The sequence below is a fragment of the Narcine bancroftii genome, chromosome 5 (genome assembly GCF_036971445.1).
Source record: "Narcine bancroftii isolate sNarBan1 chromosome 5, sNarBan1.hap1, whole genome shotgun sequence".
In the NCBI taxonomy this organism is placed as follows: Eukaryota; Metazoa; Chordata; class Chondrichthyes; order Torpediniformes; family Narcinidae; genus Narcine; species Narcine bancroftii.
The window spans coordinates 166,939,755-166,960,579 of record NC_091473.1 but is presented as its reverse complement, the minus strand read 5'-3'; the positions used below and the strand labels follow the sequence as shown (position 1 = coordinate 166,960,579).

Genomic DNA, 20,825 nt, shown 5'->3' with positions numbered 1-20,825 from the left:
AGATCAATTTTTACATTCAATTATTGTTTAGTTCCAAATTAGGTGACCCCACCACAGAGAACACCGCTTAGAATACTACAAATTCCTTAGCTATGTGAAGGGAAAAACTAAAGATCCATTTTTCTTATCAAGTTGACGTAATGTAATAGTTCAGAGTGGAGAGAAGTCTGTCATATTTGCATTGGCAATCAGAAATTAGTCTGGTGCACAGAATGCTGTGACTTCAAATGTTTATGCTGATAACTTGGTTGAAGGAACCAATATACCGTGGCCAAGTTTGCTCAAGTGATACAAAAATAAATGGGATAGCAAGTTTCGTGGAGAACACAGAAGCCCTTTTCACCCTGGCTAACCAGTACATTATCTGTTCAGTGAACTGGTTAAGGAAGCAGTTTTTGCCGTTCACACTGGACCACCGTTAACCAGTTCTCTGCATCCTTTCACACTCACCTCAAGGCATCCCCAGGGATAGGGGAGACTATCCTCCACCGGTGACGTCTGGGTGACGCATAGAGCGATGGAGGACCTGTCCTAAATCCTGATCGATGTATTATTATTTTGTATTTAAATAAAGTTAATCATGCCTAATTATAACATAATTTAGCATTATGTACAGCACAGTATGAGCCCTTCAGCCCCTGATGTTGAGCCGACCTAAACCTTTATAAATTTATAAAGGACTGTGGGAAAGTGGTAGCAGCAATAGCGCACAATTTACAAAGAGCATGGAAAAGAGCAATAGTGGACCTGCCCTCCCAGAATTCCATGCAACAGAGCACTCATGGAGGTGTTTCATCACTGCACAGAATTTCGGGAGGGCAGGTCCGCTATTGCTCACTCTCTCTTTCTCCTCCCACCCCCCACAACTCTGCTGCAACTTTCCCATGGTCCTTTAGAAATTTATAAAGGTTCATGTAGGTCAGCAAAGTTTATTCCTTCATGTTCCTGCACTCACACAAAAAGGTCATCAACATACCATTACTTTGTCCCGAGATAGTCCATGACCCTTTCAGACTGGGCTAATCGGCACACAGGCGCCAATTCTGGAGCGTTCACGCTGGGCGCAACCGGTAGATTGGCCATTAATTATTAGGATAAAGTGCCAGTGTGAAAGGGGATAGAGAGTCCACAAAAGGTGTGTAGATAAGTTACGAGCAGGTAAGAAGTTGGCATATGGTGTATATTGCCTGAAAATGTGAGGTCACCCAGTTTGGATGAAAGTAAATTATTTACATAGAGTGAGATCTCAAAATATAAAGGGACACACATGAAAACAAAAGTGAACATGAATTACAAAAAGTAATAAGGAAGACAAATGGGATGTTGAGACATTTTGACGCAAATTTTTATTCCTCTGTAGTATTGCATAGAGTTTGGTCTCCATGTTTAAGATTGGTATAGTTGCGTTATGGTTCATCTGGTTAGTGGGATGAAGGATTTGACATGAAGAAAAGTGACAATGTTGGGTTTATACTCATTGCAGTAAAGAAGAATGAGATGATATTGACACACAAGATTCTGAGGGAAGTTGTATGGACATTGACGCAATGTTTCTTCTGATGTGGATATTGACATCTCAGAAGCAGAAGGGGGTTGCTATTCAGAGAGATGAAGATTTTTTTTATATACAGAGCATCATGAATCTACAAATTTTTTTTACCTCTGAGGTGAGAAGGCAGAGCCATTGAATATATCCAAGAAGTAGTCCGAAATGAAAATGCTGGTGAGGCCCAGACTGCATCAGCCAATGCTCGAGGAGTCAATCAGCCTGCACCTGCTTCTTGTATTGTTATTATAGTAAACTCCCTGGTATCTGGCATTTATGGGGATTAGTAGATGCAGTCAAGTTAATTTTCTGGTTGCTTGAGATTGTAAACTAACCACTGGGAGTCGCCAATTTTAAACTCTCGTATTTTTTTTTAACCTCTTATTTCCCGGGATTTTTTTTGCTGGTTGCTTGAAGGATGCCGGTTACTTGAATACCAGATAACGGGGATTTTACTGTATTTCTTAAAAATCTTGCTCAAAGAGGACATTTGTGGACATTGGGCAAGAACAAATATGAATTTGGTGGTAAAGAAGCTTTTCCTGAAGTTGAATGTAAACCTCATTGCCTGGATTTTCTCATTTGGGCAAAGTCAATAGAGGTATTGTATATTGTAACGGATGGCAGTCTCTTCAATCTGAGGCGCCTGCAAACTCACACCAAGACACAAGAGCAACTTGTCCGTGAACTACTCTTTGCAGACGATGCCACTTTAGTTGCCCATTCTGAGCCAGCTCTCCAGCGCATGACGTCCTGTTTTGCGGAAACTGCCAAAATGTTTGGCCTGGAAGTCAGCCTGAAGAAAACTGAGGTCCTCCATCAACCAGCTCCCCACCATGACTATCAGCCCCCCCACATCTCCATTGGGCACACAGAACTCAAAACGGTCAACCAGTTTACCTACCTCGGCTGCACCATTTCATCTGATGCAAAGATCGACAAAGAGGTAGACAACAGACTCGCCAAGGCAAATAGCGCCTTTGGAAGACTACACAAAAGAGTCTGGAAAAACAACCACCTGAAGAAACACACAAAGATCAGCGTGTACAGAGCCGTTGTCATACCCACGCTCCACGGTTCCTAGAACGCTTCCATCAGCGCTGTCTCCGCTCCATCCTCAACATTCATTGGAGTGACTTCATCACCAACATCGAAGTACTCGAGCTGGCAGAGTCCGCAAGCATCGAATCCATGCTGCTGAAGACCCAACTGCGCTGGGTGGGTCACGTCTCCAGAATGGAAGATTGTCGCCTTCCCAAGATCATGTTCTATGGCGAGCTCTCCACTGGCCACCGAGACAGAGGTGCACCAAAGAAGAGATACAAGGACTGTTTAATGAAATCTCTTGGTGCCTGCCACATTGACCACCGCCAGTGGGCTGATATCGCCTCCAACCGTGGATCTTGGTGCCACACAGTTCGGCGGGCAGCAACCTCCTTTGAAGAAGACCGCAGAGCCCACCTCACTAACCAAAGACAAGAGGAAAAACCCAACACCCAACTCCAACCCACCAATTTTCCCTTGCAACCGCTGCAACCGTGCCTGCCTGTCCCGCATCGGACTTGTCAGTCACAAACGAGCCTGCAGCTGACGTGGACATACCCCTCCATAAATCTTCGTTTGCGAAGCCAAGCCAAAGAAAGAAATATTGTAAAATACATCTATATCTCACCAACTACTGGAAAAGGGGCAGAATGTTTATGAAATACTATGATTCTTTAATGCTTTGAAGAACTTCTACAGCACACTGTGAAGTCTCGAGGCCAAACCACACGACTGTTAACCTATCTAAATAATCAGGTTCTGGTGGTTGAAAATGTTGAATTGAATAAGTACATAAATATCTTTTAAAAAGTTACAACACTGGATCAGCACCTTTTATGAATATTTCATAAAAATAAAGTTATATCATTTACAAACTTTTAGAGGGATGCAAATTCTTTCAAAAATCCCAATCACAATTGTTACGAGTTCAGAGGACCCCAAAACCCAGCAGCAATAGACATGCACCACGACAAACGGTAACAAACAAAAGTTGCTTTTAATTATATTTGAACATGAAAATAGAATCAAACTTAAACTTATCTCTATTGACTCATAACTCCCTTCTAACTTAACTCTAAGCTCACGTGTGTGTAATGTGTGTGCAAGTTCAGCCAAGTTCTTTGATTCACGTCCAATCTCACTGGTTGCAGGCAATTCTTGTATTGTGCACAGAAGTTAACATTAACAAAGTTCACCATGCTTTGGTGCTTAACAGATAAATGGTTACCACTCAGATTGGCTCTCAGAGAGAATTTTTCTTGTTTCAGGTCACCCCAGAGTTCCTTTCTGTTTCTCCTTTTCCAAGGGAAACACTGGACAGCCAGTCCTCTCCTTTGACCAGGCCATCTTCCAAAGCTTGCCAGCTTGTCCCTCTGGAACTTGTGTCTGTGTCTCTCCTCTCGCTCACTCCCTCTAACTAAGAGCAAAGCCTCTTTTTTTTCTGCTTTCTGCCTGCAAAAATAAAATCACATGACCCTCCAGACAGCAAGTTCTGTTTTCCAGACATTTGTTGCCCTTTTGGCAAATGACAGTCCATCACGAGACTGAGCATTCTGGCAAAAGCTCCTGCAAAAATTGTTTTAAAGTGTTTGTGTGTGACCTGCTCTAACAAACCTTTCCCAATTTATCCCCCAAACATCTCAACATACTCTGTCACACAATACACATTTTCTATCATCAACTCCCATGGAATGTACACATCGTGAAACCAAATGTTTATATTTAAGATTTCACGTGTACGAATTTAAAATGTAATCTTTACATTTTGGCTGGGTGTGTTTAGAGTGATTAAGGAAAGCCAGTTTAAAAAAAAAAACACAGAATAAAACAACAAGGAAACCATGATGAATCTTTCTAAAGCACTGGTTCAGTTCTGCACCCGATGCTTAAAGAACACTTTGAAGGATTTGGAGAGTATGACAAAAAATATGTACCAGAAGGATTTCTTGGAATCAAAAATTTTATCAGTGGAGAAGCTGAGGCTGATCTCCGAAGTACAAGGAGTAACTCTGAAGAGATTTAACAGCTTATTAAAAACAGTGCTAATATAATGGATAGAACACAACTGTTTCCACCAGTAGAAGGGTCAAAAATCTAGTGAATGATGACAATTGACAAAATAACAAAACTGACATGAAGGTTCAGCCACGAGGGCTGGTGCTTTGTTGCTGCAGTAGTGGTTGCTGTGCCAGTGCCAGTGTTTGGGATCAAATCTGCCACAGCTAGTCAGGTACGTGAGCTGCATGGGTTTTCTCAGGCTGCTCCAGTTTCCTCCCATCCTCCAAGACAAACACGATTGGTAGATCGTAATTGGGCAGCATGGGTGGCACCATTAAGATTAAAATTAATCCAGATTCAGCCCTGATCTCTCGTGCCACCTTTTGCCATTTTTACATTCTCCCCTGTGATCATGTAGGTTTCCTGCACAGGCTTCAGTTTTCTTCCACACGTCAAAGATGTGTAGATGAATTGGCAATTGCTCTCAATGTGTAGGTGAATGGCAGAGCATGGAAGTTTTATAACAATGGGGGGGGGGGGGGGGAAGAGAGAAGAAAAAGTGGGCTCGGTATTCTTCTCCTCTCAGCTTTCCACAAAGATCGCTCTCTCTGAGACTCCCTCATCCAATCATTCCTTCCCACTAATCACCACCTCAGTACCTATCCCCTGTGACTGCAGGAAATGCTACACTTGCACCCACACCTCCTCCCTCACCACCATTCAGAGCCCAAAAGAGTACTTCTAAGTGAAGCAACACTTGTGAATCTGCAGGGGTCACCTACTGCATCCTCTGCTCCCGTTATGGCCTCCTCTTCATCAGAGAGGCTAGACGCAGACTGGGAGATCGTTTCGTTGAGCACCTTCGCTCTGTCCAATACAAATAAGGGGACTTATCTGCAGCCAACCATTTCAAATTTCACTCTCCATTACCAGACCAACATACCCAACTGTGGTCTCATGCACTGTCAACCGAGGCAACCCATAAATGAGAGGAACAACATCTAATATTCCATCTGGGCATTCTCTAACCAGATAGCAATAACATCAACTTCTCTGGTTTACAGTTAGACCCCTCCCATGTCCGCTCTCTCTTTCCCTATGCCACTGTCTCCTTTTCTCCTGCTCTACGCCCATTCCCATTCAGAGAGCTATCCTATTCCCCTAACACCTCAGCTTTTTTTCTCTTCTGCATTCCCACCCATATCCACCAATGACCTCTTGCCTGTGGGCCTGTGCTCCTCCACCAGACTGCTCTTTTCTCATTCCTTGACAAGGGCTCAAGCCTGAAACATTAGTTCCATATATTTTTGCTTCTTCTGACTGCTGTGTGACCTGCTGAGTTTCTGTAGCACTTTTTTTGTGTTACGTGGCTTAGTATTAAATAGTGTTTGATGATTTCCATGTACTCAGTGCATCAAAAGGAGATATTTCCATGATGTATGAATGAACATTTTTTTCAAAATACATCAAGTGGAAGGGGTCTAAATAAACTGCTAGAGTTTGAAATGGAGGCAAGTTCAATTCAATCGAGACCATGAAATATCTTGAAAAAAAATATGATGACCAGGACCATTTGAGTTGCTCTTTCATCTAGATGGCATGCAATTCACAGGCCAAATGACATTCTTTCAAACTCTAATCATTCACCTAGTCTTGTAAATAGAAAATAATGATGTGGGAAGTGTCTGAAATAATAGCTTGGCACTTAACACCCAGAAAACCAAGGAGATCATTGTGGACTTCAGACGCGCTAGAAGCCACACTCATGCCCCTATTTACATCAATGGAGTTGTGGTGGAATGTGTACCAAGCTTTAAATTCCTTGGTGTTCACATTTCTGATGATCTCACCTGGTCCCTGAACTTGTCCATCCTGGATCAAAAAGGCGCAGCAGTGACTTTATTTTCTGCGGAGCATGAAGAAAGTTTACCTCTGTCCCAGGATATTGATGGATTTTTACCGCTGTTACCATTGAGAGCATACTTACCTATGGCATCTCAGTGTGGTTTGGCAATTGTATTGGACTGAAAAGCACTTCAGCAGGTGGTAAAATCTGCCCAGCAGATTATCAGCATTCAATTGCCCACTATTAAGAACATCTATCAGGAACACTGTCTGGACAGGGCAAAGAGCATCATCAAGGATGCATCTCACCCAAACTATGGACTCTTCACTCTCCTTCCATCTGGTAGGTACTACAGAAGCCTTCGCTCTCAAATCAGCACGCTCAGGAAGAGCTTTTTTACCACCTGAAGCTGTGGCCCTGCTGAACCTAATCACAGCGCTGAGTGCTACTGCACTCGCATTGTACTGTCGGTACTTCTATAATTGTTTGCTTGCTGAATGCACTTACTTTTATTTGCACATAGTTATTGGTATACAGTATAGCACTATTTTTAACTACTGGTTGGATGCTAATGGTATCTCATTGGCTTCATATTTTACTTGGCTCAATGACAGTAAAGTTGAATCTAATTTAAAATAAATTAGATAAGATTAATAGTGTACAGGAAAATGTTACCCATCATTAGTTCACCAGTTCTAAATTCATTGCACTATCTCCTTTAAACAAACTGGAAACTCTTCTCCAATGTCATTGAGTAACATAGCACAGAACAGGGCCTTTGGCTTTACTCATCCACATTGACGAAGTTGGCATTCTGACTAGTCCCATTACCCTGCATTTGGTCCCTATCCCTCAGTGACCTTTTTATCCATAAACATCCAAATGCCTTTTGAATGTCAAAATTGTGTCTAATTCTATCGTTTCCTCTAACAGCTCATTGCAAATATGGATTACCTATTGAGTGAAAATGTTATCCTTCAGGTTCCTCTTAAATCTCCCCCCTCTCACCTTAAACCTAAAGTTTCTAGTTCTAGAATCACCTACCTTGGGTGGGAAAAAAAGACTGTGAACATTCAATTTATCCATGGACTCATGATTGTATAAACGTCTGTAGATCACCCCTCAGTCTTTTACACTGTAGGATAACGACCCAACCTATCCAAACTCTTCCTGGCAATATCATGGTGAAAATGCTCAGAAATGCTGAAGGAACTCAGCTGGTCGCAGTTTCCGTAAGATATATTACCAATGTTTCGGGCCTGAGCCATTCTTCATGGTGTAAGCAAAAACAGGAAGGCATCTGGATAAAGAGTGAAGAGAGAAGGGTGAAGAAGTCCAGACCAAAAGCCAAAGGGTGTTAATTGGATATGAAGAGAGGAAAGATGAGAATTGATGTTGGCTCTGAGAGAGAGGGAGCGAGAGAGAGAGAAAGAGAAGGTGCCAGGGGAAAAGAAAAGGGCAGGGGGTTTAACAGAAACCGAAAAAGTCGATGTTAACACCATCTGGTTGGACTGTGCCCAGATGGATGATGTGGGAGGTCTTAGTCTATGAGCCCATGAATAGACATCTCAACAAGGGAATGGGACGGAGAATTGAAATAAGTGGCCACTGGGATATATATGTGATTGCAGCGGACGGACGAAGGTGCTCAGCAAAGCAGTCTCCCAGACTGTACTCAATCTCTCCGACGTAGAGGAGATCACAATGGGAAACCACTGCCAGACTGAGATCAACTGCAAATAGGAGGAACACCCCTCAAATTCCACCTGGGCACCCTCCAACCAGATGGTGCTAATATCAACTTCTCCGGTTTCCATTAAAATCGCTTCTTCTTCCCCTTGTTGCCTTTCCCCCAGCTCTCTCTCTCTTTCCTTTCCCCTCCGTCTCCTTTCACAGAGCTGAAAATCAATTCTCACCTATCCTCTTATATCCAATTAACACCTTTTGCCCTTTAGACTCTCCTCCTCCCCCTCCCCCATTCAACACAATTTCAAGAGCAGAAGGACCTGTACTGTGCTGAAACCTTCTATAGCTTTACTTCCTGTGGACACTGCACTTCGAGACCGGCTGAGTTCCTCCTGCATTTCTTTGCATTTTTACTACAATAGCAACAATCTGCAGACTTTCGTGCTTCACAATACCCTGGTGAACCTCTCCTATGCCTCTTCAATTTATTGATGTCTTTTCTATAGCTCGGTATGCTAAGTGGGGTCTCACCAATTCCTTGTACAGTCAAGTCCTACCTTTTGTACTCTATACCCTGCCCACTGAAGGCAAGCATGCCAAATGTCTTCATCACTTTATCCAACCAAGTTGCCAAATTCAAGAAACAATTCATCTGTATCCCAAAATGCCTCTTCTACAATACTCTCCAGGACCCTGCCATATACTACGCAAGTCCTACACTAGGTTTGACTTACTGATGTGCAACATCTCACACTCATCAGAGTTGCATTCCATTTGCACTCTCCAAATGATCTAGATCCCATTGAAAGCCTGGGTACCCTTCCTCACTACTAATTTTGGGGTTATCTGTATGTTTTCTAACTTTTTTAACTCCCAATCTGTAAATCTTGAAACATTCAATGTCAGAATGCATCTAACTTAAATTTAGATTTTAGATTAACTATTCTTCTTTCTTTGGCTTGGCTTCGCGGACGAAGATTTATGGAGGGGGTAAAAAGTCCACGTCAGCTGTAGGCTCGTTTGTGGCTGACAAGTCCGATGCGGGACAGGCACGATTGCAGCGGTTGCAGGGGAAAATTGGTTGGTTGGGGTTGGGTGTTGGGTTTTTCCTCCTTAACTATTAAGAAATGTACCAGAAATGTTCCAAGTGTGTTTGAAATGTATAATCCAGACACTCTTTCCATTTTTTTGCTACAGAATATGTACCCAAGGTGGGCCAGAGGAAAATGCTTTGTACAATGTGGAGCTGACACATGAATCCATAAAAATTCTGGATCAATTTTTGACATTGAGATTGAGTTTATATGGAACTATTGGATTTAGACAGAATTCCCTTTACCATGCTAGAAATAAGGATTATTGTACACAATTAAACATAGAATTAGGCTTGGCTGTGACATTCTTCACACAAAATAAAAATCACATTCACAAAGAGCCCCTTGGCAAGGTCCACACACAACCCAGCCTTTTTATAGGGAAAGAGAATGCTTATGCCACTGACTGAATCAGATCAAAAACACATCCAAAGTCCTTGGGTATTGTGGTGTAGGAGCCTTCTTCCCTCACAGCTCTTTGACATTTCCATGATTGGTTCTCTCTCTCTTCCACCCCCATCCCCACCAAATCCATGGCAATTTGAGCAAATCTGAAAACCTAGATACTTGCATCAAATCAAGACTTTTTAAAAAACATTATCTTGGTTCAGTCCTTGGAAAACTGGCAAAAGCAGACAACCACATCAAGAATATCTCAAACTTTAAAGAAACTGCAGTCAGAAGAGACAAGACACCCTATCAATGAAATAAGAAGTTCCCAAGACGCAGAAGGGTAACGTGGCTCATTTGAGAGCAACGGGGGCTTTGGGGGCGGGGATGGTGAGGGAGGTCGACAAATGGCACCACGGGTGAACACAATCAAACACCATCTGGGAACCAGAGCCCCATAAATCGATTGAGATGCTCGCCAGTTATTATGTGTTGTAAACATTTGGAGCATGCTATCAAATACAATTCAGCAAAGCAGTTTAACATAAGTGAATTGCAAATGATTTTTTTAAAATAGCTACATTTCAATTCATTCTAAATAAAAGCACATTTAGCCAAACTGGCAAGATTTTTAAAAAAAATAGCTGTCCAAATGATCGAGCCTAACAAATTAGCCAAACTGCTCTGCTCGTCGACTCGAAAGGTCCAAGCAGCCAGCTGGTTTGTATGTGAAGTGGCCTGCGGTTATAAAGAGGAAATGCCAAGGAATTTAATGCAGTCACAAATGGGCCATTTCACTTCCGACTGAGGTCTCAGTTCAAAGGCAAACCTGCCCCCCCGCAAACAATGCTTTCGGGGGGCATTCGGTCATTCATCAGTACACCAACTCTGTCTCAGCAATAAAGACTTCCAGCAGATATTATCTTTTTTAATATATAAATAAAAATGCACAAATAAATCCTGCCTCGACCTTGCGATCCGAATCCCCAGAAGATGGGCAATGGAAATGAAACTGGTGAAGGAAAGCGGTTACACTTGTTGTTAACACTACTTTTGATCAATCGAAGGCAAAAGAAAAAGGTCGAGCTTTATTCATTAAAATAACAAAAGGAACCAGATCACTCAACAGGACAGGACAGCTCAGGTCAAAAGAACTCACTGGAGATAAAGGAAATCGACTGAAGACTGACTCATTTGTAAAAGTGTCGGGATTAAACCACGAACACGAAAGCGAGCGGCTCTGCTTTGTTGCATTTTTGTTGCCAACAGTTGCAGTCTGATCATTGATCGATACATTATCAGGTTCGCTCACTGAAAACAACTCTCGGGAAGCATCCAAAATAAAATACACGAAAAAGGGTGACTGCAAAGAGAATCAGTCAGTAATCCCTGGCTGCTAAATGCTCAAGGTGTGGAGTTTCCACCCAAATCGATCCAGTGCACCTTTAAAAGGGAAAGGAACCGGGGGCAGACCATATTCATAATCCATTCACCTCTGCGCAGGAAATCCTTCCCCCCCCCACCCCCTTACCTTTGAAGGGCAGATCAACGAGCCCCGCTGCCTGGACCTAGCGCCAGTCACCTTGATCCCACTCGCCAGAAGGGCGCACAAAGTTAAGAGGAAAACACAAACTTTCCTGCCAGCTGCCATGGTCCCGCTCCCAGCGGCAGCCCCTGCCGCGCATGCGCGTCCACGGGCTTCTCGGGTGGGCTGGCCGGCGCCCGTCCAAGGAGCCCGGCGAGGTGCAGGGCTGGACTTTCGGCGCATCCTGCCTGGACCCCAAAGCCGGCGCATAAACTGGAATCTCAGCCAGATGGTATGCTGTGAACATTTCAGTCTTGCTTTCAACAAAAATTAGTTTGGCAGTATTTTCCAATACGGGGGTGTCTTCCAATAGTCCCACTCTATCACGTCCCATCTTCAGTTGTCTCTTTGTTTACCCCTCATCAAATGAGCAGATGAAGCATCGATAACGTGGACACTGTCTGGACAAAAATTGGAAGTCATCTAAAAAGGTGGAGAAGGTCACAGCATGATCACCTCCAGATGACTTGTCATTGTTGCAATTATGTTGAGTGTATTGATGAATTGGGTCTTGTGGTGTTGGAACCTTCTTCCCTCACAGCTCTTTGATATTTCCATGATTGGTTCTCTCTCTCTTCCACCCCCACCCAATCCATGGCAATTTGAGCAAATCTGAAAACCTACAGACTTGCATCAAATCAAGACATTGATTTGCACAAGTATGTGCCCAGCTATGCCTGGCTGTTAATCCCCGTACCAATCCTACACAGGTACCACTCCCCAACTCTTCTCCACTGTTAAAGTGGACCTTTGGTTGCTTGAAAACAAACACGAAAACAATCACCTTGCAAAGTGTCAGAATGAGACGGTACGCCATTAGGCAGGCGAACCGGCCCCGCTTGTCACACACGCGGCGGGGCAGCCGACCAAAATGGCTCCATCGGGGGTTTCCTCCCGACCTCGGCACCAGGCTCAGAAGCCCGCACTTGGGGACCCACGTGACACCCCGGTGACGTCAGAGCCCCCCAGCGCAGTTCTCAGCCAGGTCCGGGCTGGGAATATAAGACCAGCCAGGCAGCCTGCAATAAATCAGTTTTGCTTACTGAACTCAACCCATCTGGTTGTGCGATCCTTCAGTTAGCAGTGTAGCCGCTGCTACATTTGGTGACCCCAACAGGTTCAAATGTCTTTGAACCCAACATGAACGACCCTTCGATCAACGCTATAGTCATTAAGCTTCCTGACTTCTGGGTTCAGGAGCCAGAGACCTGGTTCAACCATGCAGAGGCTCAGTTTCACCTCTGCTAGATTTCATCGGATTCAACCAAGTTTTACCATGTGGTCGCCGCCCTGGACCAGGCCACCCCCAAACGAGTGCTGCACCTTGTTCAGCACCCACCCGCGGAAGATAAGTACAGGACCATCAAGCAGGTGCTCACCGGCTCCCTCGGCCTCTCCAGGCGCCAGTGTGCTGCTCGGATGCTGCGCCTCGACACCTTAGGGGACAGAACTCCAATCAAGTTGATGGACGAGATGCTCGCACTCATTGCCGATCACACCAACTGCCCACTCTTCGAGCGCATCTTCCTCGACCATCTGCCTGAAGACATCCGGCCATTACTGTCCCAGGAGAGCTTTGTCGACCCTAGGAAGGTCGCTCAAAAGGCTCAGGAGTTATGGCTCAAACGATTCCCAGAGGGCTCAGCAGTCCAGCGAGGTTACGAGTCACAGGCATGACCATGCAAAGCCTTCCTCTAGCACTGCGGTGGAACACCCAGCCCCTGCAGTGGCCTCAGCACAGCCAGAAGCAAGTCATCCATTTCAGGCCTCTGCTTCTTCCACCAGAGCTGGGGAGGGAAGGCTTGGAAGTGTAATCAGCCCTGCTCGTTCCAGGGAAATGAGTAGGCCGGCCGCTGTTAATGGCTGCGGTGGCTGGCCAAGAACACAGCCTCCTCTACCTGCGGAATTCAGTCAACAGCTGACGCTTCCTCGTCGACACCGGGGCCCAGATCAGCGTCATCCCAGCCACAGCCATTAAGTCCCGGAAACGGCCTCGAGAACCTCCCCTCCGTGCAGCCAAATCGACATAGATCTGGATGTATGCAGACAAGACCGTCCACTTCCAGATCGGCTAGCGGAAGTTCTCATGGAGGTTCACAGTTTCATCCCTTCCAACCGCCATCCTGGGTGTCGATTTCCTCCTCGCCCATGGATTCCTGGTTGACATTCGAGGTAGACGACTGGTAGATGCCCGTATCTTCCAATCTGTCCGCCTCAACGCCTCCCGCACAGAGCAGCCACAGATGGCCATGGTCAGCACGCCCAAGGACAAGTTTCAGCGTATTCTGGACAAGTTCCCATCCCTCCTCAAGCTGAAGTTCTCCGCTGCCTTACCACACCAAGGGGTGTTTCATTACATCCCCACCCAAGGCCCACTGGTCCACACCAAGGTATGTCAGCTCCCGCCAGACAAGCTCCAGATAGCAAAGGAAGAGTTCTCGCATCTGCAGGAGCTGGGGATCATTCGACGCTCCGACAGTCCTTGGGCCTCACCACTCCACCTGGTCCTGAAAGCCTCCGGCAGCTGGCGCCCCTGCAGAGATTATTGACAGCTTTTTTTTTAAAATTTTTTTATTTTTCACACCATAAATCACATTAGCCATGATATACACTATTTCTTTTTTACACATATACAGTGACTTTTTCTCCACCCCCCCTTTCCTCCCAAACCACCCCCCAACCCTCCCCCTCTCATCCATTTTAGGTATACAATCTAGGTTGCATTAAGCCAGTCAGACAATGTTGTCATTCAACAAAATTACACCAGAAATTCTACTGAGTCCATTCTTTTCTTTCCTTCTCCTTCCATCAACTTAGGTAATGTTTGTCCCCGGTAGGTTTTCGCTATTGTATTTAATGTAATGCTCCTATACTTGTTCGAATATTTCAACATTATTTCTTAACCTATATGTTATTTTTTCTAATGGAATACATTTATTCATTTAAATTTAGTAGTTTCTTCCTTTTAATTTGGTTATGTATTCCATTAATATTTAAAGACATATAGTTCAGCGTAGCCCTTTTATATTTTGTTTATCTTCTCTTTCCGTTTTTCCATCATTACCTTTCCTCCTTTTCCATTTCTGTTTTCTTATTTTCAACTCTTTATAAGACAACATTCCTACAACATCTAACATTTTCCTTATTCTCCTATTTCTATCTTATTTATCCCCAATCTCCCCTTCACCTCCTGAGTTGTCCTTTATCCCTTGTCGGACAACCACATCTCCCCTCTCCATTTGGATTTGCGAATCCACTCGCAAGCGTCAACTGATTTTGCAGTGACCGCTATTTCCCCCCACCCCGCCTCCCCCAGAAAAGATTTCACTTTTCATATGTCACAAAGGTCACTCTTTTAATTCCCTCCTTATTCTCTCTATTCCATTACCTTCCCTTATTAATTCTTGTCTATACTATCTATATTTTCCTCCAAGTACAGATACATTCATGTATGCTCATTGTCTCTATTCACTCTTATACCTCTTTACCCGCATACATATCAATCGTGATCATTTTTACTCTCATTACCCGTCTTCATCCCTCAGTCTATTTTTGTCTTTACCCACATACATATCAATCGTGATCATTTTAACTCTCATTACCCGTCTTCCTCCCTCAGTCTATTTTTGTAATTGTTCTGCAAATTTTCGTGCTTCTTCTGGATCCGAGAATAGTCTGTTTTGTTGTCCTGGAATAAATATTTTCAATACCGCTGGATGCTTTAGTATAAATTTATACCCTTTCTTCCATAAAATCGCCTTTGCTGTATTGAACTCTTTTCTCTTCTTTAGGAGTTCAAAACTTATATCTGGATAAATGAAGATTTTTTGCCCTTTATACTCCAGTGGTTTGTTGCCCTCTCTTACTTTTTCCATTGTCTTCTCCAGTACCTTTTCTCTTGTAGTATATCTTAGGAATTTTACTACAATAGATCTTGGTTTTTGTTGTGGTTGTGGTTTAGAGGCCAATACTCTATGTGCCCTTTCTATTTCCAATTCTTGCTGTAGTTCTGGACATCCTAGGGTCTTAGGGATCCACTCTTTTATAAACTCCCTCATATTCTTGCCTTCTTCATCTTCCTTAAGGCCCACTATCTTTATGTTTTTTCTTCTGTTATGGTTTTCCATTGTATCTATTTTTTGAGCTAGTAGTTCTTGTTTCTCTTTAGTTTTTTTATTAGATTTCTCCAATTTCTTTTTTAAGTCTTCTACCTCCATTTCTGCTGCTACTGCCCGCTCTTCCATCTTGTCCATTTTTTTTCCCATTTCTGTTAAGGTCATCTCCATTTTATTTATTTTCTCTTCTGTGTTGTTTATTCTTTTTCTTAAATCCTTAAATTCCTGTGTTTGCCATTCTTTAAATGACTCCATGTATCCTTTAATAAGAGCAAGTATATCCTTTACCTTGCCTATCTTTTCTTCTTCTATTTCACCATACTCTTCCTCTTCTTCTTCCTCTGGGTTGACCATCTGTTGTTTCTTTGTTGCCCTTTCCTCCTCTTCTTTCTTGTTTCTATTGTCTTCTGTGGTCTCTTCTTGCTGCAGGTGTTCTGCAGCTGTCGTTGCCGGCTGTGGAGATCGACTCCCCAGCTGGTCCCCCCTCCCGTCGGTGTGTTTTTTTTCATTCGCATCGCGCATGCGCGGTTGCGCACTTTTACTCGGCTCAGCGAGCCATTTTTGTAGTCCATTATTTACCGACCTGAGGGAGCGGGTTTCTCTCTCCGCAGCGGGCCTCTTCGGACAGGTAAGGCCTTCACCTTTTTCCTCCTTTGTCTTCTCTTCCTCTCTTCTTGCCGTTGCTTTCGATTTTTATTTTTTTGTCGCCATCTTCTTTCCACCTTTATACTCACTTTTCTGTAACTTTTATTTCTGTGCCTTTGTGTTTTCTCTTGTTTTTCCCGACTTTTCTGGAGAGGGCTGGAGTTCACCGTCCGGCCACTACTCCATCATGTGACTCCTGATTATTGACAGCTTAATGACATGACGGTACCTGACCGTTACCTGATCCCTCACATCCAGGACTTTACAGCCAACCTGCATGGCGCGAGGGTATTCTCCAAGTTTGACCTGGTGCACGGGTATCACCAAATCCCGGTGCACCCTAAGGACATATCCAAAACAGCCATCATCACCCCCTTTGGCTTGTTAGAGTTCCTACGCATGCCATTCGGGCTCAAGAATGCCACCCAGACCTTCCAGCCTCCTATGAACAGAGTGGGCAGGGATTTGAATTTCGTATTCATTTACCTGGATGACATCCTTGTCGCCAGCAAAGACTGGCCACAACACAAGTCTCACCTGCACACCCTCTTCTCCCGACTGGCCGACTTCAGCCTAATGATCAATCCAGCCAAGTACCAGTTTGAAAAAGAGTCCATGCAGCTCCTGGGCCATACCATTGTGGCCAAAGGACCCACACCTCCCACTACGAAGGTTGCTGCAATCAGGGAGTTCCCACACCCGGACAACCTCAAGAGGCTACAGGAGTTCGCGGGTATGGTCAATTTTTATAACCGCTTCATTCCAGGCGCTGCATGCATCATGCAGCCGCTCTTCGCCCTCATCACGGCCAAAGACAAGACACTCGCCTGGACTCCAGAGGCCAGCAGGGCATTCAAAGCCATGAACGATGCCCTCGCGAAGGCTACCCTGCTCGTCCATCCACGCACCGACCTGCATATGGCGCTCTCCATCGGTGCCTCTGCACAGCCATCGTCGCCGTCCTGGAGCAGCAGGTGGACAATAGAAACCACTGCATTCTTTACTCGACTCTTTGCCCACCAGAGCGCAAGTATAGCACTTTCGATCATGAGTTGGTGGGCATGTACCTGGCGGTGGTCATTTCCGCTATTATTGGAGGGGAGGCCTTTCACCATTTTTACTGACCACAAACCCCTCACTCAGGCACTCGCTATGGCAAGAGATCCCTGGTCACCCGCCAACAGCGTCACCTCTCCTTCATGTCGGAATTCACCACCGACATTCAGCACAAGGCGGGGAAAGACAACGTGGTCGCCGACGCACTCTCACAACCAGCCATTTGGTGGTAAGAGGGAACTTTACGGTGGACAGGTCTTTTTTTTTTTTCCACACCATAAATCACATTAGCCATGATATACACTATTTCTTTTTCACACATATACCGTGACTTTTTCTCCCCCCCCCTTTCCTCCCAAACCACCCCCCCACCCTCCCCCTCTCATCCATTTAGGTATACAATCTAGGTTGCATTAAGCCAGTCAGACAATGTTGTCATTCAACAAAATTACACCAGAAATTCTACTGAGTCCATTCTTTTCTTTCCTTCTCCTTCCATCAACTTAGGTAATGTTTGTCCCCGGTAGGTTTTCGCTATTGTATTTAATGTAATGCTCCTATACTTGTTCGAATATTTCAATATTATTTCTTAACCTATATGTTATTTTTTCTAATGGAATACATTTATTCATTTAAATTTAGTAGTTTCTTCCTTTTAATTTGGTTATGTATTCCATTAATATTTAAAGACATATAGTTCAGCGTAGCCCTTTTATATTTTGTTTATCTTCTCTTTCCGTTTTTCCATCATTACCTTTCCTCCTTTTCCATTTCTGTTTTCTTATTTTCAACTCTTTAAGACAACATTCCTACAACATCCAACATTTTCCTTATTCTCCTATTTCTATCTTATTTATCCCCAATCTCCCCTTCACCTCCTGAGTTGTCCTTTATCCCTTGTCGGACAACCACATCTCCCCTCTCCATTTGGATTTGCGAATCCACTCGCAAGCGTCAACTGATTTTGCAGTGACCGCTATTTTCCCCCCCCCCAGCCTCGCCCAGAAAAAGATTTCACTTATCATATGTCACAAAGGTCACTCTTTTAATTCCCTCCTTATTCTCCCTATTCCATTACCTTCCCTTATTAATTCTTGTCTATACTATCTATATTTTCCTCTAAGTACAGATACATTCATGTATGCTCATTGTCTCTATTCACTCTTATACCTCTTTACCCGCATACATATCAATCGTGATCATTTTTACTCTCATTACCCGTCTTCATCCCTCAGTCTATTTTTGTCTTTACCCACATACATATCAATCGTGATCATTTTAACTCTCATTACCCGTCTTCCTCCCTCAGTCTATTTTTGTAATTGTTCTGCAAATTTTCGTGCTTCTTCTGGATCCGAGAATAGTCTGTTTTGTTGTCCTGGAATAAATATTTTCAATACCGCTGGATGCTTTAGTATAAATTTATACCCTTTCTTCCATAAAATCGCCTTTGCTGTATTGAACTCTTTTCTCTTCTTTAGGAGTTCAAACTTATATCTGGATAAATGAAGATTTTTTGCCCTTTATACTCAGTGGTTTGTTGCCCTCTCTTACTTTTTCCATTGTCTTCTCCAGTACCTTTTCTCTTGTAGTATATCTTAGGAATTTTACTACAATAGATCTTGGTTTTTGTTGTGGTTGTGGTTTAGAGGCCAATGCTCTATGTGCCCTTTCTATTTCCATTTCTTGCTGTAGTTCTGGACATCCTAGGGTCTTAGGGATCCACTCTTTTATAAACTCCCTCATATTCTTGCCTTCTTCATCTTCCTTAAGGCCCACTATCTTTATGTTATTTCTTCTGTTATGGTTTTCCATTGTATCTATTTTTGAGCTAGTATTTCTTGTGTCTCTTTAGTTTTTTTATTAGATTTCTCCAATTTCTTTTTAAGTCTTCTACCTCTATTTCTGCTGCTACTGCACCGCTCTTCCATCTTGTCCATTTTCTTTCCCATTTCTGTTAAGGTCATCTCCATTTTATTTATTTTCTCTTCTGTGTTGTTTATTCTTTTTCTTAAATCCTTAAATTCCTGTGTTTGCCATTCTTTAAATGACCATGTATCCTTTAATAAGAGCAAGTATATCCTTTACCTTGCCTTTCTTTTCTTCTTCTATTTCCTGTACTCTTCCTCTTCCTCTTCTTCCTCTGGGTTGGCCATCTGTTGTTTCTTTGTTGCCCTTTCTCCTCTTCTTTCTTGTTTCTATTGTCTTCTGTGGTCTCTTCTTGCTGCAGGTTTCTGCAGCTGTCGTTGCCGGCTGTGGAGATTGACTCCCCAGCTGGTCCCCCCTCCCGTCGGTGTGTTTTTTTTCAATCGCATCGCGCATGCGCGCGTTGCGCACTTTTACTCGGCTCAGCGAGCCATTTTTGTAGTCCATTATTTACCGACCTGAGGGAGCGGGTTTCTCTCTCCGCAGCTGGCCTCTTCGACAGGTAGAGCCTTCACCTTTTTCCTCCTTTGTCTTCTCTTCCTCTCTTCTTACCGTTGCTTTCGATTTTTCTTTTTTTGTCGCCATCTTCTCTCCACCTTTATACTCACTTTTCTGTAACTTTTATTTCTGTGCCTTTGTGTTTTCCTTTGTTTTTCCCGACTTTCTGGAGAGGGCTGGAGTTCACCGTCCGGCCACTACTCCATCACGTGACTCCTCCCCACGGTGGACAGGTTGAAGCTAGCCCACCTCGCCCCCCCACTGAACCAGTAGTTGTGGCCCAACCCAAGAAGCGAGGCCGCCCGGCAAAAAAGGACATTGGTGCCAGTTTTGGGGGGGGAGGGGTTGTGTGGTGGTACGCCATTAGGCAGGCGAACCGGCCCCGCTTGTCACGCACGCAACAAGGCAGCCGGCCAAAATGGTGCCGACGGGGGTTTCCTCCCGACCTTGGCACCGGGCTCAGAAGCCCGCGCTTGGGGACCCACGTGATGCCCCGGTGCCATCAGGGCCCCCTAGCGCGGTTATCAGCCAGGTCCGGGCTGGGAGTACAAGACCAGCCAGGCAGCCTGCAATAGATCAGTTTTTGCTCACTGAACTCAACCCGTCTGGTTATGCGATCCTTCAGTTAGCAGTGTAGCCGTCGCTACAAGAATTTCTTTACAGCAAGAAGCACTGCCAAGTCTTGCCCAAGAGAGACTCTGTCATGGCTTACAAATCATCTTTGATACCTTCAGATGCCCAAGACTCTAGAACATTAAAACATTCTGCACAATATTGGCACTCTTACTGAGCTATTAAACATAGAAACATAGAAGATAGGAGCAGGAGTAGGTCATTCGACCCTTCGAGCCTGCTCCGCCATTCAACGAGATCATGGCTGATCTTAAAGTTCAGTACCCCGTCCCCGCCTTCTCTCCGTAACCTTTAATACCCTTATACTGAAGAAATATACCTAATTCCCTCTTAAATATATTTAATGAACCTGCCTCTACTGCCCTCTGTGGCAATGAATTCCACAGATTCACCACCCTCTGGGTAAAGAAATTCCTCCTCATCTCGGTCCTAAATGGTTTGCCTTTTATCCTCAAACCATGGCCCCGGGTTCTGGATTTTCCCATCATTGGAAACATCCCATCTGCATCCACTCTGTCCAGTCCTGCCAGAATTTTATGTCTCTATGAGATTCCCTCTCAATCTTTAATCGTACCATGGAATATTCTCTGCGATATTATTTTGGTTAATACTTTAAAACTTACAGTCACACCACAATATCGATGTCTGCATTGTGTTACCTCTTGTACACATGCAGAACTCAGCAATTTCACTGCTTAATTTCTACCGGTTCTTAAATTTCCTGGACTGTTTCTGATATCTCTGTCCCTCCATCTCAAGAGAA

The 20,825-nt window shown here is 44.1% G+C and overlaps 1 protein-coding gene across 1 annotated transcript in view; it reads right to left on the bottom strand.

Moving 5' to 3' along the window:
- The window catches only part of il17rd (interleukin 17 receptor D), a 96,575-nt gene extending 85,320 nt beyond the window's left edge, over positions 1 to 11,255 (bottom strand). The window contains exon 1 of the mRNA XM_069939635.1: positions 11,136 to 11,255. Within this exon, the coding sequence (XP_069795736.1) occupies positions 11,136 to 11,255 (120 nt within the window). The remainder of the gene's footprint in view (positions 1 to 11,135) is intronic.
- Between the last annotated feature and the right edge of the window lie 9,570 nt (positions 11,256 to 20,825).